The sequence below is a fragment of the Magallana gigas genome, chromosome 7 (assembly GCF_963853765.1).
Source record: "Magallana gigas chromosome 7, xbMagGiga1.1, whole genome shotgun sequence".
In the NCBI taxonomy this organism is placed as follows: Eukaryota; Metazoa; Mollusca; class Bivalvia; order Ostreida; family Ostreidae; genus Magallana; species Magallana gigas.
In genome coordinates this window covers 35,957,913-35,985,211 of record NC_088859.1, presented here as the reverse complement: position 1 = coordinate 35,985,211, position 27,299 = coordinate 35,957,913, and the positions used below count along the sequence as shown (strand labels likewise).

The 27,299-nt window shown below is 33.8% G+C and overlaps 2 protein-coding genes across 9 annotated transcripts; one reads left to right on the top strand and one right to left on the bottom strand.

The window, feature by feature from the left end:
* The first annotated feature begins 1,301 nt into the window (after positions 1–1,301).
* On the top strand, positions 1,302–4,334 carry Crt (calreticulin). Its single transcript, NM_001305333.1, is given in 9 exon segments — positions 1,302–1,422; positions 1,729–1,833; positions 2,031–2,237; positions 2,351–2,580; positions 2,811–2,999; positions 3,135–3,278; positions 3,393–3,573; positions 3,687–3,757; positions 3,885–4,334. Coding segments are annotated over 9 exon segments (1,245 nt in total). The 5' UTR covers positions 1,302–1,337; the 3' UTR covers positions 3,918–4,334.
* Positions 4,335–5,888: 1,554 nt separating this feature from the next.
* LOC105336965 (disabled homolog 1) lies at positions 5,889–22,208 on the bottom strand. 8 transcript variants are annotated; one of them, XM_011441485.4, is made up of 12 exons: positions 22,050–22,208; positions 18,583–18,768; positions 17,416–17,633; positions 17,099–17,233; positions 16,683–16,818; positions 15,337–15,398; positions 15,075–15,116; positions 13,670–13,750; positions 13,104–13,571; positions 11,788–12,963; positions 8,382–8,447; positions 5,889–7,181 (listed from the first exon to the last, which is right to left on the bottom strand). In XM_011441485.4, the coding sequence occupies exons 2-12, from the start codon at positions 18,686–18,688 to the stop codon at positions 7,179–7,181; spliced, it is 2,493 nt and encodes an 830-aa protein (XP_011439787.3). In that variant the 5' UTR covers positions 18,689–18,768; positions 22,050–22,208; the 3' UTR covers positions 5,889–7,178. The 8 variants fall into 8 exon arrangements, with proteins under 8 accessions (XP_011439787.3, XP_011439784.3, XP_011439791.3 ...); XM_011441482.4 differs by having other exon boundaries at positions 5,889–7,151; XM_011441489.4 differs by having other exon boundaries at positions 12,628–12,963.
* Positions 22,209–27,299: the final 5,091 nt, after the last annotated feature.

Here is a 27,299-nt window from a genome sequence, read left to right as displayed (position 1 = left end):
GGAGCATGTAAATAATTGAAGTGAAAGGGAGAAAAATAATAGTAAAATTGCAAACACGCACGGATTAGGATTGAGGATTTGTCATGAGGCTTGGGAGCATATAAATAATTGAAGTGAAAGGAAGGAAAGTAACAGTAAAATTTGAAGTTAGGTACACTACGCTACCCCCCCCCCCCCCCCCCCAATACGGATAAGAATTTTCATTATTTTGTTTGAAAATTTGGGGTATTTTTTAACTTGTCAGGATTTTTCGAATGAGTCTGCCCCCCCCCCCCAACTACTTTCAAAACGATGATACGTGCATTTATTTTGTACAGTGTCACAAGAGTTAGAGTTTTATCAATAACAAAGCTGTTTGTAGAGGTTGTACTTTTTAAATTAGTTCTATATATAGATCTACAGACTCTTATTGTTTTATATTATATAATTGTCAAGTATGAAAGTGATATTTGAATACGCTTGTAATCTCAAGTTTGAAATATGCTTAAAATTGGTAGCCGAGATTATTTATATCAACTACTGCATAAAACTACGCTGGGTTTATTCTAATAACATGTTTTGTTTTACCTCTGATGTGAATATCAATAATTACAGCTAGTACACTACAGTACTAATCTGATGTTAACAGGATGTACAGATGATGAATCCACATTGTAACTAAGCACAGACGTCGGAAGGGGGAGGGCTAAGCACTATTTTTGCAAAGTTAGACCTAACCATCAGGCACATAGCATGAAGGAGGGGTCAACCCCCCACTTTTTCTCGCAGCAAACATAATTAACAAAATACCCCCCACCCCCACGGATAAGGAATTTCATGATTTGGGGGGAAAAAAAATTGGTAGTTAATTGGTTTACTCCCCCCTCTCCCATGGATTAGGATTTTCATGATTTTGGGAATTGTTTTTTTTTTTTTACCTTGTCCAGATTTCTGATCCCCCCCCCCCAACTTTCATTTTGCTTCAAGCTTTAAAATGTATTTGCTTTATCTGTGTAGTATATCGCTATCTTAACCATTTATGTTTGAAAATATTATAACTTTTTTTTTCTTTTTGTTTAAAAAAAATCATTGAATATGTTATCAATATGTCTAACTAGTTGGTGAATATATCTTAATTTGAAACATGGCGCGAAAAGTTTTAAAGATTCGTCCAATCGCAACGTATTAGCAAAAAATCTTCCGGTTTTGACCGATCTCTCGATCGCCCTGCGCGTGGTGAGGTTTAATTGGTTGAAGTTTTGCAATGTGGACCAATGAAACTGTTCCATCTGTCGAGTCACGTGGTACAAGCCGGCATTTACACTACCAACATCACTATTGCAGAGGACACGTCCAAGATGAAAACGTGTGTTTGTTTGCTCCTTTTGGTGGGAGTTGTCCTGTCAGATCCAACAGAGTTCTTCAGGGAAGAATTCGACTCAGGTAATAACATTGTTTGCTTGGAAACATTCTGCTATTAAGATGCAGTTTTATTTTATGGAAAGCCGATCAATGAAAGTTGAAATTACAGAGAAGCATGTTATGTGATAATTCTATGTTATATATATATATATATGTCGAAAAATTGAAAATTAGTCGTTAAATTAACAGTAGAATTTTCATTTAGATGCAATTTGTGGATATTTACTTAAAAATGTAACTTTTTAAACATGTGCATATACCTACTTGCCAAAACATTTTTTTTTCGCGTGACTGTCATTTATTAAAATATCGTATTTCTAATCGCAGAAAGCTGGCGGGACAGATGGGTGGAGTCCACATTTAAAGGAGCAGACCAGGGTAAATTTGCCTGGACAGCTGGAAAATTCTATGGAGATGCAGACAAAGATAAAGGTAATTCTTGTTAAAGTTTAGATCTGACATGTCTTTATGTTCCTTGGGGTAAGAAAAGTACAATTGGGTTGAATTTTATTAAATGCTTATTAATTAATCATTTTGCCTTATGATTTTTGTTAATTTGCACAAATGCCTTGAAGGTGTAGGATTTACAATTAGCATTATGATAAATTGAAATTGTCTTTATCCTAAAGGTATCCAGACATCTCAGGATGCTAAATTCTATGGAATTTCTTCCAAGCTGGAAAAACCCTTTAGCAATGAAGGGAAACCACTGGTTATCCAATTCACAGTAAAACACGAACAAAACATTGACTGTGGGGGTGGATACATCAAGCTTTACCCTAAAGATCTTGATCAGAAGAAACTCCATGGAGATTCTCCATACTTTGTTATGTTTGGTAAGTAGATTTCTGCGTCAATGGTCAAAAATAACAAAGACCAATAAAATACATGTTTCAATTCCCAATTGAAAATGTAATATATTGTAATGCATTTGTTCTGTTTTTTTTAGGACCTGATATTTGTGGACCAGGCACCAAGAAGGTTCATGTCATTTTCAACTACAAAGGAAAGAACTTGCTTTGCAAGAAAGAAATCCGTTGTAAAGATGATGTCTTCACTCACTTGTACACTCTTATAGTCAATCCTGATAACTCCTATGTGGTCAAGATCGATAATGAGAAAGTAGAAAGTGGACAACTTGAGGAGGACTGGGACTTCCTTCCACCAAAAAAGATCAAGGTGAGAACTGAATATTTTTTAAGTCATGATTGAATTATGCAGGAGCACCTGTTTCATATTATAGAAGTTGCACAAGTGACATGTATGAAAAGCCAAGTTTAGGGAACATGTTACTGAAGTTTATATTATCATGTTTATTCAAGACAATCAGAAGATATTTAAGAATTCGATAAAAATGACGATAAAACCCTCGCTATTTGATGAAATTACATTTTAAATTGATACTGTAGGATCCAGAAGCCAAGAAGCCCGATGACTGGGATGAGCGTGAAAAGATTGATGACCCTGATGACAAGAAACCCGAGGACTGGGACAAGCCTGAGCACATCCCTGACCCAGATGCCAAGAAACCCGACGACTGGGATGACGAGATGGACGGAGAATGGGAGCCACCCCAGATTGACAACCCAGAGTACAAGGTATGCTCATGCCATGCTTCCGTATTTTTTTAATGGTATTAATTTTGTAAATGAAAAATATTAACTTGCATACACAACCAATCTCATTTGTTTTTACACAAAAATTGATAATCTTTTTGTTTTATTTGTGAATAGGGAGAATGGAAACCAAAGCAGATTGATAACCCCGATTATAAAGGAAAATGGGTCCACCCTGAAATTGATAACCCAGAATACACCCCAGATTCCAACCTGTACAAATATGACGACATTGGTGCCGTTGGATTTGATCTTTGGCAGGTAAGGAACTTGAATTCAGTTTGTTGACTGCATTTTTTAAATGTTAGAACACAGTTTAAAGATGTCTATATCTTTGATAGTTAAATGAAGAAGATATGTTGGCGATTTTTGTAGGTGAAATCAGGAACAATCTTTGATAACATCTTGGTCACTGATGATGAAAAACATGCTGAGGAGGTTGGCAAAGCAACATGGGGAGCAACAAAAGATCCAGAAAAGAAGATGAAGGATGAACAGGATGAGGAAGAAAGAAAGAAGAGGGAAGAGGAGGAGAAGAAAAGGAAAGAGGAAGAAGGTATGAATTTAAAATTTACTAAAAGCAACTTCCACTAAAAGAAGGTCCAAATTTTAGTTCCAGAATGATTCAATTTACAATTATTTAATGACATGTCTTTCATTGTTTTACAGATAAGAACAAAAAAGATGATGATGATGAAGACGATGATGAAGAGGGTGGTGATGATGATGATGAGAAGAAGGTATGTTAAATTACCAGAAATTAATCTTTCAAAACTGGAAATAAGTTTCGCATGTATTTAATTGTACATCCTCATGTGATAATTTCTAACAAGTACCATATTAATTTTCTCTTAATATTTTTTTCAGGATGATGAAGATAAAGTGAAGGATGAGTTATAATGCACCAGCTGTGTTAGGATATATGAGTACAATCTGCAGCATATAGACAGACCAATTGGGCAACATCATAAATACCACTTCATTGCTCACTACACAATTCCATTACTCATGATCGTCCAGTTATGAATGTGATTGAGTAACTGACTTAGTATGCCTGTATCTGAATGGGGAAGCGTGATTGTGGATGCATGTGTGAATTGAGTGTTTTAATGTTAGATGGAATATTGTTTTCTACTCTGGGGACTTTATTTATTATTTTCTATTCATGTGTTTTTTTTCAGCAGATAGCTTTACTTAATTATGTGAAAAAATCAAAGCTTGGTTGCCCATCTTTTCATTTCCATTGTTACTGAAATTGAAATGTGTTGTTAAGTATGAATTATTCATGAGAATTGAATAAATGTGGGGTTTTTATATTTAAACGTTGTCTGTTGTTGAATGTCAGGTTACTAAGTTTATAAGCACATGCAGTTTGAGTGCATAAGAGTCCCAGCACTTTACAATTACCATTTATTTAATCTGGATATAAATGTTGGCATAAAAAACAAACTTATTACCAAAGCCAGAATAATCTCTAATTCCCTGCCAAAATGCAGCAGGCTGGTTTTAGTCCACAATTTAAAAGGGGAATAACTCAATTTTCTTATCTCTTATTTCAGAATTTAAAATATATGCAACAGCATTTAATCTGATGAAGCTTTGCATGAGAAAGAACTAAAGCATCAAGGTTTGAAACTGCAGCTATAAGGTTAATTGTTCTAAGAACTAAAATGCTTTTATGTCCAACATTTTAAAAAAGAAAAGTGGTGGTGTCAATGAATGCAGCTTATTTATTGAAGTTATTGGATAAACAGAAATTGGTTATATAAACATTAAAATATTCCCAGAGGAGCAGAAAATAGCTTGACGGTTGTATTTCATATCAATTGCTAGTTCAGTACTTATCAAACTACTGCAAATTCCACCTGCTTAAGGTCATACACTTTTCTCAAAGTGTGTAAAGATTAATTGTACTTTTTTATCAAGTTGCTCCATTTGAAGGTGATAATGAAAGAGAATTGATAATTTCAGATATGCAATACATTTCTATATAGTAATAAGTATAAGATCTGATAAAACAGTTATTCTATGTTCTTACAATCTTTGAGACAACTTGTTTTCAAGTCAACACCGAGAGAAAGGGCAGGGTAGTTTAGGTGAGAATGGACATCAATAACAATTTATATACGGTACATTGCTCAGTAGCATAATTACAGTAATTTGCATCTGCACATCTACAGTTAACTGAATTTCCTCACAGGTTTCAAAATATATCATTGCCTTTAATGTACACTGTGTAGATCTAGCGTCGGTATTTGTACCAGTCTGACCATCACATTCCTCCCCCTTTAAGTGATCTATGCCCTCGAAGTCCACCCCAGGTTCTTCCTCTGGCAGGAGTTAACCTATTAGTTCTAGGGGTTTGCACAGCACCAAATATAATGGGATGGGAAAACAATTGACTGATCAGACCAGGATTCAAACATGGGCCCCCTGAATCTCTGGTCAGGTGCTCCAAGAACTAAGCTATCTGGTGCTGATATTCAAACCGATCAGACTGTCACATTATGACCAGCAGACTTAATATTGTCCATTCAATATTCAAGAACCCTTTTCTTATTAAACTGGGTATATATGCTCATGACATTTAAAATATTGTAATCTTAATTTAGGAATCTTTGGCTTTGAATGAAAACAGTAATAATTTTTGTATACACATATCAATCTAGTTTTCCAAGCTTTGCATATACATGTATACCGGTATTTGTAATTCGTATTTTTTTCCCTGAAGTAGTATAGTTGTATATTTTCTTCCAAAGGCATGTTTGTTTGATAATTTTAACTTTGCATGCACAGTTGATAAATTATTCAACACAGGTGCCAAATATGCCAATATTCATACCATTTCAATGAAAAATAAAAACACGCTCAGAATTCTTTCATATATTTTATTGTACTACAGGCGTGCTTTCTGTTAAAATGAGTAGCAACAATACATATCTTTATTATTGCACATATGAAACTTGTAACAGGGATCAAAATTCTGAGCTCTCAAACAAAAGGAACCTTGCAACAAACCACAAAAAATAAACAAATATACTTGCATATGTATAATGATCTAATAATCTAAACACTACTATATTGCACTTGAATTCTTGAACAAACATGCATAATTTTCCGCAGTAAGGAGTATTGTTCTTTATCTCGGTAAAATGAGTGGAAGACAGTGTACTTTAGGTGGTTGAAAAATGCTGTCTGTAGACTAATAAAACTTGCAAATAAAATTCTTTTAAAATCTTGGGTCTATTTAATAAACAATGCATAATGGTTACAAATACTGATAATTTATATCAAAGATGAAAAACTACAACCGTGCCGTCACTTGTCAAAATCCTACTTCAGGACTGAAATCACATATATCACAGTTAAAATACCGGTTTCAAATGCTACAAACAGTACTCTTTGAAATGAAGGAAATATTTGTTGTTTTCACCCCCCCCCCCCCCCCATGTTTTCATGGAGAATGGCAAAACAGTCTTTCTTGTTGATAAATAGCAAGTAATTTCAATGAAACAGTAAAGCTTTAAAAATAAGAGCCTTTCATATAGAATAAAAGATGCTCTTAACTCCAAATACCATATCTTTTGCATAATTTTAAAATCTGTTAATCTTGACTAATTTTCTGACTTCAATGATGATATACACGTGGTTTTCTATAACAGTAAAAAAAAAAAATAATAAAAACCATCAAGGAAAAACAAACAGGTATTAATCTCCAAGTTGGTAATTTCACAATGATGCATTAAGCATCAATATTCTTTTGTTTGTAAACAGGCTAATCATAATTTAAAATCTTGCAAACAAACCAACAAGCAATATAATGAATCCAATCATCATTGTTCCAAACAAGTCCAAAGGAACAAAGTAACACAATCATTATATTCTACAGTAACAAAGCAGTAAACTGTGTAAAACAATCACAAAAGGAAAACAAATCATTATTGACACGTGACGATATATCTATATATATATATTGTTTATATATTACTTTTCTGAATGAAGCACAGAGCAGAAGAGCACTTTAATGTTGTGACATCATCTATGATGACATCATCACAGCAGGTTTTTGTAGATTGTCCAGTCATCCATCACTTGACGTTACTTAACTTTATTGACTGTTGCATATATTGGTTCCTACACAAAATTAAGGTTAAAATCCATTTACTGTAAAATAATAGAAAGCAGAGGTTAGGATACAAGCCAAGATCAAGCTTTGCTATATATAAATGCCTTTATTTTCACCTTCCTTTTTTTAAGTATACTGGCATGCAACCAGTTCTCGCTGTGTACTATTTCTCGCCAGTACATTGTGACGTCATTTTATCAACACATAAAATCATATACGAAAATTGACGTCACAATATACTGGCGAGAAATGGTACCCGGCAAGAACCGGTCACATGCCAGTATGCACACTGATTTTTCACAAGTAATGCCAATTAAATTTGTATTTGCATAATTTAAGCATAGCTGCTGCAAGCACACATACCACAGAAAAAGAATAAAGCTGGCACAGAAGTATAAAGAATAGCATGTACGATACTTTTACAAGTTTATGTAATACACTTAAAATTAGCAGTTTAGGAGGGCTTGATGGTCGTGGCCATTTTTAGACTATTTAAATCTCCTACGAAAAAGAGCACTGTATAAAGATATAGGAAAATGATAAATATCTTTTGTTTAAGTTTAAAGCAGATCTGATGGTTAATTTGTTGACCAACCAGCCTCCTTAAAAATGGATTCAAAATGGAAACCAAAGGACTATATATGATATGGGCCTGAAATTTTTCTGTAATTCTTTGTTATTTTAGGAGAGATATATATGTGATGTGTTTACATAATATTCATTTTGGTTCAAGTGCCCACAATTTAGAAATATGACATCGTAAAGACAACCTCTTCCCGCCATTTTTGCATTTTTAGCATATAACAGCTTGTTTTCAAGCAGTTTTCCTTTCAGAAAACATAGAGCGCATGCTTGAACAAACAAAATATTTTAATCAGAGATGTATCTAACCAAGACTAATAAGTGACAAAATTTTTTATCTTGTTCATGCATGCGCTCTATGTTTCCCATTCGTAAAAAGATAAGAAAAATGTCAATTTTTGACTGATTTTGATTGAATTCTAAAAATAGCGTCACTTATGACGTCATATACTGCCAGTGAGTGCAAATAAATCAAATTTATAGTTGAAAAATATAATTTAAATCAACTCTTCTTAAAAATAAGTTAACATTTTATTGTACCCAAAACACTTAAAAAATGGCAAATAATGGGGGCCAAATTAAACTCATATCATATATGGTTCTTTATAACAACAATTCCCAGTACAAGTATATCAGAACAAGTTAGTAAAACTTACAGAGCCATTCTGGACTGGTTTAGATGCTACCAAAAATCCAAAAGGATCATTGGGGTCGGCTGCAGGCTACAAAAATTGAAAAGACAACCTTAAATATCCTAGAAAACAACACTGCTTTACAGATTTACATAAAGATTCAAATGAAATATTGAGAGGGGTAACAAAAGCTCATGTATCATAATATTTAAACTCAAATGTGTATTGAATTAAAACATTTTATAGATGGCATATTTGGTGAAGAATATAACCTTGGTTTTACCCTTCACAAAACTTAATCTGACTGATGTCACAGCCTACTAAGATATATTATGGTATGTAACTTCTGAAAGGTTATACATTTCTGTATGAAAATAATACCTAAACATTTTTTGAGTACACTATTAAATTTACTGACTTTTTGAAGGGGATATAATGACCCCTCAACATTAGAAAGATAATACATACTGTATGCAGAGAAACAATTTCCCTTAGTTGTATTTTTGCTCATTTTGCCATCATTGTTAGCAGGCGAATTTAAGCCTGGGCGAATTCAAAACAATTCTTTACTGTGTTAATTAGAAAGAGTTTTTATCATATACTGTGTCTGCATTGGCAAATTCAAGAGGGCAAAACCACGAACAAGCAAAGAAAGGCAAAAAAAAAAAAAAAAAAAAAAAAATGGGGCAAAAAGAACCCTGTATTCAGTAAACATGTAAGTAGGTACCAGTACAAGTTACTGATGGTAATGAAAAACATTACATTCACCTTCTAAAAATGTTAATACAGTGTATCTCTATCATTTTTTTTCCCTTGAAAATAGTCTGTCAGATTCTGCTATGTCAACTAATGCAATTCTCCAAATAAATTTTTTTTTTTTACCAATTTTGAGTACTGTGGAATCATTAGATATTTTGGTGGCTAAATTTTCTTGGATTTCATGGGTACCTCTCATCCAGGAATTAACATCTTCCAATAATTTTAAAATAAATTAGAATTATAAGTTTATTTCCTTTAAGATAATACACAAAATTACATCCCCACAAACCTGTAAAATTTAGGCAATCCACGAAAATTGGTCCCCTTGAATTTTAATGCTTCCACAGCATTTTCAAAATTGGAGAATGAGAAATGAAAACAACATACATCATTAAAAAAGAGTAAAATTTAAGACAAGTGCAAAATACCCTGGTATTCAATAAAAGATAGGGTAGAATAAAATATGATAAAGAAGAATTCAGTGCAGGGAGAAGCAGGCAAGAAAAAATTACTGGTAAAATTATCAAAATAAAGCATATTAAACAAATTACATGTGAAGCATGTACAACAAGAGGCCCATGGGCCACATCGCTCACCTGAACAGCAGTTCCTTGTAACATTTCTTGAGAAGAAAAAATTTTTAAACATTTTTCACATGTAGTTCTATGTTAAACTTTAAACCCCGCCTTGGGCCCCAGTTTTGGTCCGAGGGTCACTATTTTTACAATTTAGAATCTTCACTATATATAAAAGCTTTTGTGTAAATATTGGCATTTCTGGTGCAGTGGTTCTTGAGAAGAAGATTTTTTAAACATTTTCCTATGTATTTCTATGGTAAAATTTTAACCCCGCCTGGGGCCCCAGTTTTGGTCCGAGGGTCACGATTTTTACAATTTAGAATCTTCACTATATATACAAGTTTTTTTGTAAATATTGGCATTTCTGGTGCAGTGGTTCTTGAGAAGAAGATTTTTTAAACATTTTCCATATGTAGTTCTATGTTAAACTTTGAACCCCGCATGGGGCCCCAGTTTTGGTCCGAGGGTCACGATTTTTACAATTTAGAATCTTCACTATATATAAAAGCTTTTGTGTAAATTTTGGCATTTCTGGTGCAGTGGTTCTTGAGAAGAAGATTTTTTAAACATTTTCCTATGTATTTCTATGTTAAACTTTGAACCCCGCCTGGGGCCCCAGTTTTGGTCCGAGGGTCACGATTTTTACAATTTAGAATCTTCACTATATATACAAGCTTTTGTGTAAATATTGGCATTTCTGGTGCAGTGGTTCTTGAGAAGAAGATTTTTTAAACATTTTCCTATGTATTTCTATGTTAAACTTTGAACCCCGCCTGGGGCCCCAGTTTTGGTCCGAGGGTCACAATTTTTACAATCTAGAATCTTCACTATGTATACAAGCTTTTGTGTAAATATTGGCATTTCTGGTGCAGTGGTTCTTGAGAAGAAGATTTTTTAAACATTTTCCTATGTATTTCTATGGTAAAATTTTAACCCCGCCTGGGGCCCCAGTTTTGGTCCGAGGGTCACGATTTTTACAATTTAGAATCTTCACTATATATACAAGTTTTTTTGTAAATATTGGCATTTCTGGTGCAGTGGTTCTTGAGAAGAAGATTTTTTAAACATTTTCCATATGTAGTTCTATGTTAAACTTTGAACCCCGCATGGGGCCCCAGTTTTGGTCCGAGGGTCACGATTTTTACAATTTAGAATCTTCACTATATATAAAAGCTTTTGTGTAAATTTTGGCATTTCTGGTGCAGTGGTTCTTGAGAAGAAGATTTTTTAAACATTTTCCTATGTATTTCTATGTTAAACTTTGAACCCCGCCTGGGGCCCCAGTTTTGGTCCGAGGGTCACGATTTTTACAATTTAGAATCTTCACTATATATACAAGTATTTTGTGTAAATATTGGCATTTCTGGTGCAGTGGTTCTTGAGAAGAAGATTTTTAAAAACATGCACCCTATACTTACTGTTTCGCAATTATCTCCCTTTTGAAAAGGGCTGTGCCCTTTATTTTAACAATTTATAACCCCCTTTCCATAAGGATGCTTTGTACCAAATTTGGTTAAATGTGGCCCAGTGGTTTTTGAGAAGAAGTTGAAAATGTGAAAAGTTTACAGACGGACGGACAGACAGACGGACGGACGGACGACGGACAACGGGTGATCAGAAAAGCTCACTTGAACCTTCGGTTCAGGTGAGCTAAAAATTATATTAGACGTATTTTCACAATGTGCCTTTAGCTGTTACTCCTTCTTTTACATCCAGATTTGTTTGCAATGTATTACTTGATTTTCTAAAAATTCTGTTTTGCAGCTCATGAAAATTAAGCATTATATCAAAACTACATGCAAGAATAAAACAAAAACTCAAATATTAGTTACATTATTGATGAGTAAAAGCAACCATGTTATCATATCGGAAGTTAATTTTTTATTAGTTATTAATAGTAAAATCATCATTCTAGTAAATAAAATAGTAGTATTAAGCTTTTACGCATACCGGTACATGTACTATAAAATAAGTATTTTGATACAATCAGAAACTTGATTGCGGTTGTTACTGTTATGAGTTGTTAGTAACGACAAAGCATTAAGATATCAGCCACTGCAAACACAAACTACAACTTTCCTACTCCTACTTACCATGGGTTTACCACCACTAGATTTTCGATGACCCTTTTTCTTTAAACTACCACCTTTAAAATTAAACGAGTCTCCAAAAGAGCTATCAAACACTGCAAATGGATCATTTCTGGAATCACTCACAAAATCTCCATTTTTTGTGCTGGAGCCATCTTTCATTGGACTAGAAAATGATGCAAATGGGTCACTACTATTTAAACTGTCAAAACCAGATGACCCGAATCCTTCCGAACTGAAAGGATCAGCGTCTGCAAAAGGATCATTTGTTGCAAATGGATCCTCTATAGTAAAGCTGCTGAAAGAATCCGAGTGAGAATTTTTGGTGCTTTGCTCTGTTGGCGGTGCTTCCTGTGCATTGACATTGTTTCTTGGGGGTAGTGATGGCATAATATTCGTCCTTGGTCGAGGCCGTGGAACAGGAGTATTACCGTTAATGGTTTGTGAATTGCATGAAGGTGACACAGTTTTTGGCACATTTTCTGAGATTCTTGAGGGAGGAAGAGGCATGGAAGAGACTGAATGTCCGTTATGAGAAGAAACTGGTCTGGGTGGGGGTGCAGGTGGGGGTGGGTCATTTGGCAAGGGAGGGGGTGGTCCTTGCGGTGAAGGCAGATCAAAGTCTTCAGAATTTTCAAAGCAATTCTGATTCAGAGTCAATTCCTCTGTGCAATTGCTAGAAGCAGACACATTTAAAGCACTGGTGGGTTGAATATTTACAGCAGGGGAAGACTTGAGAAAGGAAGTGTCAAATGGGTCTGATGATTTACATGTAAATGGTGAGGAAAAATCGACGGCAGCAGGAAGACTTGTATCATCAACATTTCCAAATGGATCACTTGCCTGCTGTGGACCTGTATCAGGTGTTTTCCCCATCATATCATTTATAGATTTTTTTGGAGGAGCATTGCGTGCAGCAAACAAGTCTTTTGGAGACTTGGCTGTAGTTGCTGTGCCAATGCTACAAAGGTCAGCAAAAGCATCTTTTTTCTCGGGTGCAGATTTTGCTGGAGCAGCAAATGGATCTTCAACTTTCATTGGAGCCAGAACAGGTTCATCAAACAATGAAAAGTTCTGTTGCTGAGGAGCTGCAGCTGGTTGTTGTTGCCCTCCAAATGGATTAGGAGTGCTCTGTTGCCTTTGGGGAACTGGTGGAGGTGCAAGACCTCCAAATCCTCCCTAAAATTATATCAACAGTGTACTATTCATGTACATATTCAACATTCTTGAGTTTCAATTAGATATTTTCAATTGAATTAAAATTTCTAATAACTCAAATTCATCGTTATGTTTATACATGCTTAAATATGCATATATACCCCTTGCTGAGCACCAAATGGATTTGGTTGGGAAGTTGGTGGAAACGGTGTTGCTGGTTGTCCAAATGCTCCAAACCCTTGCTGTGGCTGTGGCTGTGGTCCTCCAAATCCCTGTGGCCCTCCCATGCCTGGTTGAGGGGCTCCATACCCTGGTTGTGGTGCCACCATACCAGGCTGAGGACCACCAAACATTTGCTGTGGTTGGGGACCACCAAATCCAGGCTGACCACCTGGGCCAAACAGGCTCATGATGTCATCCTTCTTCTTTACAGGGGCCGGTTCATTGCTGAATAGATTAAGTTCATCCAGGTCTGAGCTTGCTGATTTGTTTGAGGTTGTGTTCTCTGTTGAACTTCCCCAAGGATCTGAAGAGGTGGTGGAGGATGCAGATGAGGTTGCTGGTGCAGAGGTGGGTGGGGCAGAAAAGTCATCAAACAGAGACTCCATCTTGTTGATCTGTTTTATGCCCTGTACAAGAGACAAAGAATATGTCAACATATGAGAGATGATGAAACACCAATTCTTACTTTGTCATACAAAGATTTTTTAATGTTTTTGTCCATTACTTGTTCAATGCTGACTATCTCAGTCTGCAGAGCAAACAAATCTGTGGGTTCCTTCTCCACTGGTCCATTGTTAGGGGGAACCTGTCAAAAACAGCAGAATGTCACAATTAAAACAGTCACCAGAATGCAGTAAAACCCTGTAATTGACCAATAGAATGTACCGGTAGATATTATAATTATCATATAACAAAATCTAACAAGAAAAGTAATTTTAACAATAAAAACAGTAATCAACATATTTCATAATCAATCAATTAAATATGACTACCAGTACTAGGAAAAAATAAGAAAATTAATACTAGAAACATTCTACAAAAACTTATCTCTAATCATTATGCCTAAAAAACAAAAACAATTTCAAATCTAATTTTCTATTTGAATATTCATTTAACTAACTTCTAGGTACCAATACAATAATTTCATGTCACATCTTTTCATTTTAATATGATCAATGTCACTGATTCAAGTAAAATTGAATTAATGTTACAGTGCAAACAATTCATTTTGTTTAGCCTCGGAATAGAACAACACACTGTCTTTGGATAAAACAAGCAATGTGGTTGCCTTCAATTTCTGTAGAAGCAAGATGCAAGAAATAGATGACAATATGGCAGCCAGAGAGTTTGTTTTCATTTACCGTAACATCTTTAATATATATGTTTACATTCTACAGATTTTGGTTCTCAGCATTACAAAACACTAATAAGTGTTAGAACTTAGAAGCTATTGAAGGGTGTTCTAATACAATCCATGTTAGTTTAAATTTCAACAGTTTGATCAGTAGAGTTAGATTTAAAGGAAGAAGAGAAACTTGAGCAGTTCTATTAGAAATAATGCCTGTTAATTAAACAAATAACATACAAAATCTTACTAAAGTAACTTCAAAAGCAAAGTGAGCGACAAATCACAAAATCTGAGGAAGCTTTACTTGCTCGTTAGATCAGACTGAATAATCTAATGTACCATGAAGTTCAATGTCAGGTCATGAAGTAGCTCAGGTGTGACAAGATTCACGCAGGTGTTCTAAAGATACACTTATAATTGTCCATGCTAACAACAATTGACAGGTTTTTAATTCATTTTTAATCATGAAAAGTATCAAGAAATAACTTGATACTTTTTTTAAAAACTGCATATTTTTAACATAATCCTTTCCAATTATAATTTAAGAAATGGATATTGATGAAACTTTTTTTCTTTTTTAGATCTCATTCTTCATCATTAACCACCTTTCCATGTACCCCCCCCCCCCCCCCCATTCTCAGGGAAAACATTAAAAAGAAGAAACAGTTAATTGCAAATAAAACATAGGATAGATTAGCAGTAGCCACACACTTTTACTCAAAATATTAGATGCATTTAATAACTAAGTTTCTACTAGTCAGTGTATTAAACAAAAACTTACTTCATATATAGGTTCATCTATTTCATCTCCATTTAGTGTTTCCTATTGATTTTATACAATATCAATGAAAAAACTTAAAATTTTAAATCAATACAATCCAGGGATTCCTTTTGATAGCACAATCTATACAGTGTATATCTGAATGTTAATTTTTGGAGGATGATCATATCTGACAAGCTGTTGCAGCAAAGGAATCTTTCCTAATTTCTCTTTCAGAAAAATACAAAACCACAAGTAAACATTCTAGCCACACTTTGCTTACCTTAGATGTTGGTTCATCATCTGTGGATGACTCAGCAGTTAAATCTCCTCCAAGCTTCACAACTATAAGATAAACAGACACAGTACATTATTTCAACTAAATATTATAAATATTTAAAGAAATAATTATCTGGGCTCTATAATATGGCAAGTGTCAAATACATTATTTTGAGAGTCAATAGCCACAATCAGTGATTGGGAAGGCCAAAAATGTCAATGGGACTATGGCCCCACAGTTATTAATTTCAATGGGCCATTTTCATAATGAAAGGGCCATCTATTTATTCATTGGGGCCATTTTATAAAATTGAAATTACCAAGGACCATCCTAGAGCAAAACAACTTCTAAAACATTTAAAAACTTAACCAACTGGTTAAATTTCACTTATTTGATGTGTTTATACATTTCATTGATGCAATGTTTTGTAATGGTGTTTGCGAAATGATCAATAAAATCAGTCTCTGTACTTCTGTGTTTTTTTGGAGGTATTAGTCAAGCCCTTTGACCCAATTATTACCGTTATGTAGAGAATCTTTCAAATTTTGAGGATAACTGTAGGGAAACAGTTTTTATTCTAAATTATTTAAACATTAATTTTGCAAGTTATTAACTAATTACGGTACAAGTTACAACTAATTGTAGTATCAACACTTAAATTAATAAACATCGGTTGTAATTTTCAATGCACAGTGTGGTTGCAACGTCACCCGTATGTATAACCCCTAACGATAAGCATGATAAGGCAGTCGTGAGTCACAAGTTTTAATAATCACAACAGGGATTAATTGAGGCTGTGAAAACGTCTTTTCAATTAGATGATTATCATTTTACTGCATTTGGGGTTAGTTTATATTATTGAGAACTCAGAATACTGGGTGACTTCAACTTCTCTTTCGGAGGAAATTCTGGAATGATCTTGTTTAAGACCACGCATAAATGAGTGGAAACGTTTTATCAGTTGTTTATTTCTGTTTTACCAACAAGACCAATGAAATTCTTTGTTTCAACACGAATGTATTAAAAGACAATTAGGTAAGTTGTACAGAGTAAATTTCCAGCGGATATCGCTAAAACCTTTTATATTACCAATGAGAAATTTGAATGCGCACTTCGGCGCTTAGAGTAATTGATTTAATGCGCCATTTTTCTCTTAAATGCGACTATGGCGCGTGGCGCAGGTCCTTCCCAATCACTGCACAATAAATGTAAATATTTACAGACAAAATCTTAACACTTGTTATGTGTTTGAAAAAAAAAATATTGCACAGAGCCTCTTTATTTTCAACATTTCAAAGCTAAATACCAATACTAAAAGAGTAATTTTGTGGCAGTATAAGGCGATTTACCGGTTTGTGGGGTTTCCTCTTTAGTTGCCGTATCTGTGGGCTCTGTCTGTTGTTTTTTAGCAGCCTCCATCTCTTTCTTTTTGTTTTCATACACCACTTGGAACAGATCCCGAAGAGCCAATACCACATTCTCTGCCTGTAAACATTTCAAAGATTATTCTCATATGAGCTAACATTGAATATCAAATGTAAAATATTTAAAAAATAAGTGGTTGGGACTTACAAATCACTTTAACATATTCATTGTATTGGAGATTTTCAAGATATCGAAGTTCAACTGTACATGAAATAATAATACATTCCCAAGATTTAAACATGTATTGTATCTACATGCTATGCTTTAAGTGTACAAATGCAAATATTCCTTAAAAGAGGAATGAAGTTGTTGTTATATAATCTATCCTACGTGTACACACCGCTTTTTCTGTTTTGATTCCAAAGAACTTGTGTGTTTTTTCCTCTGTCCCATAGATATAACCAAATGCCCTTCTGTCACTTACATCCCTTGAGATGAAAGATATCTTGTGCACAGGGTGATGATGTAATAATGTCTGAAAATACAAACAAAGGATACCATTCAATAGTAAACATATTGTTCAACCCTAAAAATACTCTGTTTACTGATAACACATTGATTAATATCAAATGCAACACACAAATCCAACAAGGAAACTGTTCATCAAAGCCTAACCATCCCCCACAACTAAAACCTGTGGGTGATTGTTACACTTACAGCTGTTCTAAGGTCAATGAGTTTGATTCCCTCCTCTGAAATATTGATGATGATTCTCTGCTTATGCTGACCTGAAGTTTTCACAGCCATTTTTTGGGCCAAAATCGTTTCCTGACACATCCTGTCCCCACGGGCTTCAGGAACGTCACTAGCTCCGATCAGCTTAGCGTTAAACACCACCCCTTCACCTTTAAATCTATAGGGGTCATTTTTGGGATCTAAAATATAAATTAAAATATCAGGAAGATAAAATTGTTGTGTTGAAAATAAAATGATGTATTTTTGTCAAATAACAAAAGGATACCATGTATTTAACTGGTAGATGAATATGTACCAGTAATTTATAGGTACACACAGTCTGACACAAATACAATTCAACAAAGACTTTAAATTAAATTCTCAAGTCCAGTCTATACTCAATTACTTATTTTCCTGTGAAAACAATTATTTGAAAATATAGAACATGACAAATTTACACCTTAATTTTCATTTGCTACCTAAACTCACTGACCTAACAATGACAAATGAAGTCTGTAAATTCTTTCAGATGTCTGCTGTGTTACTTACATGATGTTACGTCAGTAACCAAACGAAAGATGGAGTTCATTTTGTGACTAAGCACCTTTCCCTTCAGCATACATTCTCTTCACACAAAAGAGACATGCAATCATGACTCTGACACACATACACTGTATTTAACATGGACACCTATCACCTGACACACAGGAAGAATTCTTTATTTTTAAATCTTTTTTTTCTATTACGTATGGTATTTAAATGCTACATCATACAATAACAAACCAGAAAGCATATGTACTGAAACAGAAAGTAGACATGTGGATGCAAAGAGTTTAGTGATTATTTGACTGTAAAGCTGTACATGTTTTTTTGTACATGTGCGGATCCTGAATTTTTTTCTGTGGGAGGGGAAAGGGTCCCATATTTTCGGCAAATTTGAATTTTAGGAGTGGGGGGGGGGGGGGGGGTCTGAAACCCCCTGCCCTACCCCCCTCCTTTAGATCCATCCATGATAAATTTACATATGAAGGGTTTTTTGACAACTTTCTTTTGTTGCTGTTGAAAGTAGACATGGATGATTACAAGATACACATACATATTTGGTTAACACAGAGTTGAGTGATTTTTGTAATGTTGTTCAGTATTTACCTATGGAGGGTTTTTTGACCACCTTCTTTTGTGTATCGGCAGCAGTTACTGCAGGCTCTTTCACTGAGCTCTCAGTGGCAGATGATGCATTTGTTTCTTCAGACATTTTTAAATGATACACAGAATTTCCTCTTCAGAGTCTTGTATGGTGGGAATTCAGCTATAATCTGGACAGAGGGGTCAAAACTATAAGAAAGAAAAAAATGAAATATCATTACGATGAATTAGGTTCATTTCTTTTCTAAGTGAAATCTTTTAATTACAGAAATAAAATGTGTATTAAAGATTTACAAACACAAGTAACATCTCTTCTTTCTATCAAGGAAAAAACCAAAGCTAACACTGACTGACTATGTCATCAAACTAGATGTAAAAGCACAAAAAGTCAAATGTCAAATTTCCCATATCATATTTGTTATCTAGTTGTTATCAATTATGAAAATGAAGTTATATCTATTGCACCAATTCATTGGGATAAATAGCCCACATTTGTGATACTGTTACTAACTGGTCCAACCTTTTAATTCATTTACAATACAATCAACTCTATTAAACAAATCAATAAAAATTTATCACTGTAGCCTACACTCCTCTCTACATCAAGGCAAGCTGTAACATGACAACATCCTTGCATTATCTTAAATAACCTAATTACACAGATAAAACCTTTTACGCTGTCTGACCCCCAAATCCTTCTACTCTCTCTCTCTCACATCACATCACCAACTTCAAAAAACAGCAGTCTACCTCATTCAGGAAAGAAATCTTGTAATCCCTATTAATATTTCCTCTGAACAAAAAGGACACTTAAAATGAGAATCCTACCACTATCCACTCCTCCCATCTGTGGAGATAACGACCCCTGGTTAGGTACCCTCCGACCTAATCCAATGGTCCATAATCTGTACTATCTACATAAAATACCGTCAATAAAATCGCAGATAAACAGTCCCATGATTATAATTATCCAGATATCTGTGCATTGTAAGCTACAATAGCACTTGTATCAGTATCAATGTAGATAATCATTTATGCCACAGAAAAGCAAAGGTACAAATACATTTTCCAGTTATCTTGCACCATTTTACAATTCGCATTACTTATATTCTTGCAGTTTGACTATTTTCTGGTACATCTGCATGATGTGTTTTTTAACCAGAACTTGACTTTTGACAGAAAATTTATTGAATCCTTTAATTTAATATGTAAATATCAAGCAACTGGAATGCTGTCAATTGTGTGCCTATCTGCACAAGTTTTAGCAAAATTATTCACTCTTCAAAAAGGCAATGGTACTGTTGCAATAAATGCCTACAAAATGTACAGAATACTCTAGCTGCACAATCCATATTCTATACATACATAATACAAAATACAAGTAATCAAACAGTCAGATACAAAAAAAAAAATTACTTCAGCTAATAGAGCCTTATGAAGAATGTGCGACATATTTGCCCCAAAAAGTAAGTCAAGAGTCTCTCAATGTATTCAACTGTGTAATACACTGTACATATATGTTAATTCAGTAGCTGTCAAATGCACTTTACACGAGAATTCTTAATGACCATAAAAACAAGGAAAATTTGAAAAACTGAGCACTATGGATTCAGCATCAAAAGTTTCTGTTATGTAATTAGTAATTGTGACGCTTGTTTCTCCCTTTTATTCACACATCATATGGGTGAGGTTTTTATTTCTGACCTTGTAACTGTGTAATGACGTCTGTTGACAATCAAACTTGTTTATAAACCATGCACTTCTCATTTACATTATTTACAAATTCCCTCAACTGTGCTAAATCATTAATCACTTTGGTAATCAAATTCAAGTCTTCTGTGAAGGATTTTCACCACTTTTGGAAAGTCTTTTTAAATTGCAAATTTCTCAACAACACGCCATGACACTTTATCCTTGCTGAATTTCAAAATCTAGAATTTCCATCATTTCAGTAATTGGTATGTTCAGTTGCTCAAGATTATTCTTCATTTTATAAATACTCCCTTTTTATTTCTACATGGATCAATCACTGGAAGTATCACTAGCATCAGAGATAGATAAAATTTACATAAACATGACGGTGCATACATTACATAGACAGTGCACTGCACAATGGGTTCATCTTAGCTGCAATAATGTAATTCTATCCAATTTATTTAATCTCAACTTTTTTTGAACCACATACATCATCTCTCAAACGATTTATATCAAAATGGGTTGGTAACCCCCCCCCCCAAACCCTGGCTTAATAGAAAAAAAAATTCAACATGTACATGACGGGAATTATAATATGCTATACCAACGTTTGTTAATTGGTTTTTTTTTCTCACATGAACTAAGTAATAGGCCTATAAAAAATGAACTGTTTACACAAAATTCAATTAACATAATTATTCATTTCTCATATTGGTCCATTTTTAAAATATCATCAAACTCTATATCAATATTAATCGGTTGATAATCAAATACATGTATAGGTTGAAATAAAATCAATAATTATAGTGTACTAATTACTCTGTCCCTATATATACCTGTATTATTTCTTGCTTTATATTTCATTAATATTATCTATTTAAATTCCCCAGGGTTTAAACAACATTCTTCACTATTATGAAAAGATTCCGTATTTTTTTCTTTGTTATAGTTTGATTCACCCCCTTGCTTGTCAGACTGAGAAATTTTATGACTTACAATGATAAAAAAGTTTACTGGGATTTGCCATGCAACTGACATAAAATTACCACCACGACAATGTTGAAAACTTAATAGTGCAAGATGTTCAGAGAATATATATACCGGTATATGGATAAAAGATGTCTGAGATTTCCCAATCATAATTTGATGTCATTTTCATCAGGAAAAAAAAAAGAGATGACATTTTAAAGAGGAGATCTTTGAATGTTTACCTTATATATATATATATATTCTAACTGTACTTTACTGAATGGTAAGTGTATCTTTTTTGAAAACCACCAAAAAGTGACAGAGAAGAAAACTTCGGACATGGTATATAAAGTTTCAAAGTAGGCCTACAGTATTGTAACCATAATTACAGATCAGAAAAATAATTTCAAATGGATATTCCATTAAAATAATGTCTTAATTCAACAATTAATTTAATAATTATTATTTGTTTGTAGTCTTCGTACCTAAAGGTCATTGGAATTTTGAAATAGTCTGAGAATATAATTATAAGACTTGGTCTGAGAAAATTCTGTCTATACACCAAGTCACAGTGCCTCTGTGCAAGCAATGCTTACTTCTCAGGAGAAAAAAAGTAATTAAGACAGACATTAATGAAAATATCAGAGTCGTGAAAGCCATTTGTACGTAGACTATGGAAGTTCGGAACATAAACAACACCCCCTAGGCCTTACATTTTATGACAATATAAACCGTTGTCAGTGTGCACTATTGCAGAAATTCACGTTCTAATACGTAAATAATGAAATTATGACTTCAATACTTACCATTCTGTATGCTTCTCTTAAATCTTTTATGTGTTGTTTATAAACTGTATCAAATCGACATATCACCGACTCCCCTCTTCACCCATGCAAAACAAACTTACACGCCTCCAAAGTACAGCAAGGTGCCCGGATTAATAAACTTTACCCTAGTGACGTAATAGACAAAAGGCAACGGGTTGGCGGATCAAAGAGCTTGCGAGCTGACAAAATGCATCAACGCAACTTTTCAGTACATACATTGAAATTGTTATTTACATATATAAAAAAAATACACATCCAGAATTATAACAAAGCCACATTAAAAGAAATCCTAATTAACACACCTGTTCAACTACCTGAACTGCCATTTTTACATATTACATTTTTATACCGCATAAATCTCTTTTATAAAAAAAAAATACAAGAATTCAATTATGATCAGACTAATATACTTCACATATGTTAGAAACTCTAATGTTTTATAATTAAATGCAACATGACATTTGGAGCGTCGGGCATAAGTTTATGTGCCGGGATACGGCGGACCTCGTTGCCTAAAGGATTGCATTGCTAAGTGCAGTAATTTGTAGCAAAAGCTGGAACGTGGATTTTACATAACTTTGACTTTTCACCGAATAAATGTCACGTCTGCATGGAGACCATGCAGAAAACATATCCAGGGGGTGTTTGCAGTAGACTTAACTCAAACGAAGCTGTAACTTCAACCAATGAATATATATATGCACGTATAAGCAATTGCAATTTACATTCTGGTATTATAAGATTATAGGTGTGTTTGAAAGCAAGAGACATTATCACCATTCACTCAAATTTATTTGAAATAACTGTTAAAGCAATGTATTTGTTTATTCACTTTATTTCCAAAGAACATAAAAAAAATAATTAAAAGACACCTATATAATATGCGATACAATTTAAAGATTTAAATACATGTACCTAGCTCGCCTTTTTTTATACTCCTTATGGCAAAGCCACTTTTCAGATACAGGTATATACATTTTTAATTAAAAAATAAGAAATTAAAGAACAGCAACAACAACAAAAAAAGAAAGAGAAAACAAAATTAAACATGAAGACTTGACGAAGAAAAATTTAAAATGAAAATTGAAATTTAAAAAAACAACATTTTCTTTTCATTATTGCATAATTGATCCCTATAAACAAGATTATTGATATTGATGCACTTAGCTGTAGACCATGTTTTCACAATGAAGAAATCAATCATTATTTATTTGAAGTATTTTACAGATTGTATCAGAAATAAATTATATAGGACACTACATTGTGTGTAATGAAGACAGGATGACACTAAAAACTTCAAGGGCTCTATAAAATTATAATGTTCGCTAGTTTGTGCGTAATACATAAAGACACGTTTTCATTTATCTAATTTCATGGACTCAATGACGATGAAAAGAGACATTTGCAATAATGTAATGTATATTATAATCATTTATCTAATTCTTCGCGGGTCTTACTATTGTTGTTCTTGAGAAACAAAAAACTTTTAAGATTTTCCTTCTATAAACATAACTGATAATGTAAAACTTTGCATTATCTGTGGTGCTTCAGTTTTGGTCCAGAAGTATAACGGTTTGATCTTCTAAGAAGTTACCTTTGGTGGTAGCTTTGTTATTTAAGGGATTTAACACAATTTAAGCTGAAAGGGACACTTGCATATTATAAAAGAATTGATCTATAAGAGAGATTGATTTCCCGAAGAAAAAAAAATCACATTTAAAAATCAAATTTTATTTGACATTTTCTATCGTACATATTTCTAAATTTTTCGAATTTGCATTTTGAAACCCATCATGTTGCCTTTGCAAATTTATCCTTATTATTCGAAGTTGGATAAAACAGCATTTTCTCAGTAAAATGGCATTTGGGCCTGCCCTTAAAAAAATCTTAGACATTTTATAGGTTTTGTTCATATGAATAAATTAAGATAGACTTTTTAAGGGGCAGCCCAGTCTTGGTGTCCAAATTTACAACAACAACAAAAACAACAACAACAAAACAACAACAACAGCAACAAAATTTCGGAAACTTTTTCTATCATAGTGGTTTATATTTACATCGAATAGTGTAAGTTCTGGATAGCTCAGTAGGTTATAACCACTGCCTATATGAATGTCACACATGATGTTTTATGTGCTCTGGTTCGGTTGTTACCTTTTCTTTTTTAAAGTTAACAGCATTAAAATCACCATTTTATTTCCTTTTTTATGCAGAATTGCGCCTTTTGTATATTCTACTTCGATCTTCTTCCTTAAATGCATATTTGCTCTTTGAATTAAAGATATCGATGAAAAAAGTATATATATACTGTAAGCGCATACTTTACTACATGAAAAAGCAATCAGAGCTATACCTTAGTGTAAGCACGCTTTGTTTGGGGACAAGAATCATTCACTATGTGTTACCAGAGACAGGTGCCACGTAAAAAAAAAAACCCCTCACTGTTGCGTTTGCCTTTCCAGAATATCTGTAGGAAACGTACAATTGTGGGAGAAGTAATGCAGTTGTAAAAGGACGTATAATCACTGACGGGATTAGCCATTACTTTACCTCTGTTTATATTAACTTCTGAAAATATCATGCACGTTTTGAACAAAAATCGCAAAATCTGCGTTATCCTCTCACATTAAGGACTACATCGGGTAAATCATTTGTACCAACGAGAGACATTTATATAAGAACTTGCATGTTAGTCGTTGTGAAGTAAATAAGTTTAAATTTAAAAATATTGTATTTATTATAAACATTGCTTCTGATTAAAGCAAATGAATGTGTTTTTCTTCTTGATGCAGATCTGTTTCATAAATTTTGAATGTTCAAATTTTAAAAAAATGAAAACCCGATTTTAACGTCATTGTTGACACGGAATATGTGAGAATTTAATCATCGTAATTATGATCCTATACGGGAAAATTCAATTTAAAGATTAAGTGAAAAAGCATTCATAACTCATACTGCTCGGACAACGACTGTGAAACTTTTTTCAAACAATATACATTGTGAGAACTAGAACCTAAGAGTTTACTGTGTATGGCCTAAAATTAAGAAGTGAAACGGAAATCGATATGATTTTCGTAAAGACAGAAATCAATACCGGTGTTGTATAGCAGTTTTTCCCCCATAGTAGCTTTTCCCCTCGGAAAACCTACTATATAGTAGCCTTTCCCCCGGGGGGAAAAGCTACTATATAGTACCTTTCCCCCCATAGTAGGGTTTCTCCCTCACGTTTTTGGTTCAGATTTTATAAAAAATATTTATGGAAATCCAGTAAGGATTAAAATCAATGTTTCTACACTCCCAGGTTGCATACATGTACATATCTGCATTCATCTGTACAGGTTAAGTTTCGTTTTGCCGATTTATAATTTTTATAGACAATGCTGAAAGTTGAACATGTGTGTAATGGAATTACACATAGAACTTAATTTAGGTAATTTATTGAAAAAAAGTTTTACAAGTTATACACTTGTATGCATAATTCTGTGTTCTGAAATTGTATTAAACGAGAATGTTTTAAGAATTTCTTGATAAATTTATCAGACTGTTTGTCTGTTTGTGAGAATTTCATCCAGGCTAAACCTCTGTTTTAGAGAAATTTTGTTTCCGATGTTTCAGAGCCAGATTTTTAAAATCCTATTATAATAATTATAGTGCATATTCTTTAGGGTCCAATGTCTCATAAACTAGTGATGACCATATCACCATATTTTTATAGTGGCAGTGGTTTACCACTTGAAGATGACTCTGAAAATTTCAGCCCTCAGGGTAGGGGCCCTTGATGTTTCAGGGCCCTATGTTTAAAACCCCATTATTATGATTGAATAGTGTTCTATAAGTGGGGACCCGAATCTCAAATTCTAGAGATGACCAATTAACCATATTTTCACAGTGGTAGTGGTATAGTGGTATACCACTAGTAGATGACACCAAAAATTTAAGCCCCCATGCAGGGTAGGAGCCTTTGTTGTTTTCGAGCCCGATGTTTAAAATCCAGTTATAAAGAATATGTATTTTTTAGGGCCCCATATCTCAAAAACTCTAGATAACCACATGCACATATTTTTACGGTCATTTAAAAGTAAAAACATCATTTAAAAATACACAATCACTCATAAAATGTTTACATCATAATATCTCGCGTTTCGTAGAAATGTGCTTAAAAATATGAATATGCGTAACTTTAAAACGAAATGGTAAACACTAACTTTACACATGCTTTTAATACATAATTAATACCCCTTACCCATGATTTAGAACCCCATCAATCAAAGTAAAACTAAAACATTATATCATTGCATCCTGTCTCCCGTTTGATATTTAGAAGAAGAAATATATAATTGTTTTTAAGATCGTCAATTCTAACGGTATTAATTTAAATTTGATAGCCTTTTGGACGAAGGGAGTAATACATTTCCACTTTTTATTCCCTTCCTCAACAAAATTAAGTCAAGATTGGTCAGTTAGTTCCCTGGGAGAAGCTTGTACATTGATGGTAATACATTGGAAAATCAAATTTCCAAACCGGCGTATTTTCACTCAAATGTGTTCTTACGTGTTCATAACGTCGAAGTCAAAACTGTAGATAAGCATCGATTAGATGAAAAAGATTTGAGGTATTCCAAAATCCGTGTAAAAGTTGTTCCAAAAAGGGGTGAGAACAGGTGAAATAAACGATGATGACACATGCATGTTATGAAGGCGCATCCCTTAGTTCATATTTGGAGTTGAAAAAAATAAATGCCATGGTTATCCTTTTTTGTGAGAAATTAATATCATATCAGTTATTGCAAATTATTGTCACGAATGGTCCGCGATAAACATGGCCGGAAAGTAAAAATGGGGGAAAATCCACTATATAGTAGGTTTTCCGTGGGGGTAATCTGGCTATAAAAAGGGGGAAAGCCCACTATATAGTCAGCTTTCCGTGGGAGAAAAACTGCTATATAGCCATTTTTCCGGGGGGAAGAACTGCTATATAGCCATTTTTCCGGGGGGAAAGATGGCTAGGGGGAAAAGGCACTATATAACACCGGCCCGATAGGCCCTATAGGTTAATTCTTCTGTTATATACAATTGATCCTTTTTCAAAATTTATTTTTACATTTTTTAATGTCTAGAATGGTCAATATGGATGTTTTAAATGCTTTGTCAAAATATCGAATTACAGCGAGTTACAGAGGTTAGACTTCTTTGTTTGGAATATATATAGCGCGAGTCCTGTTATATTTT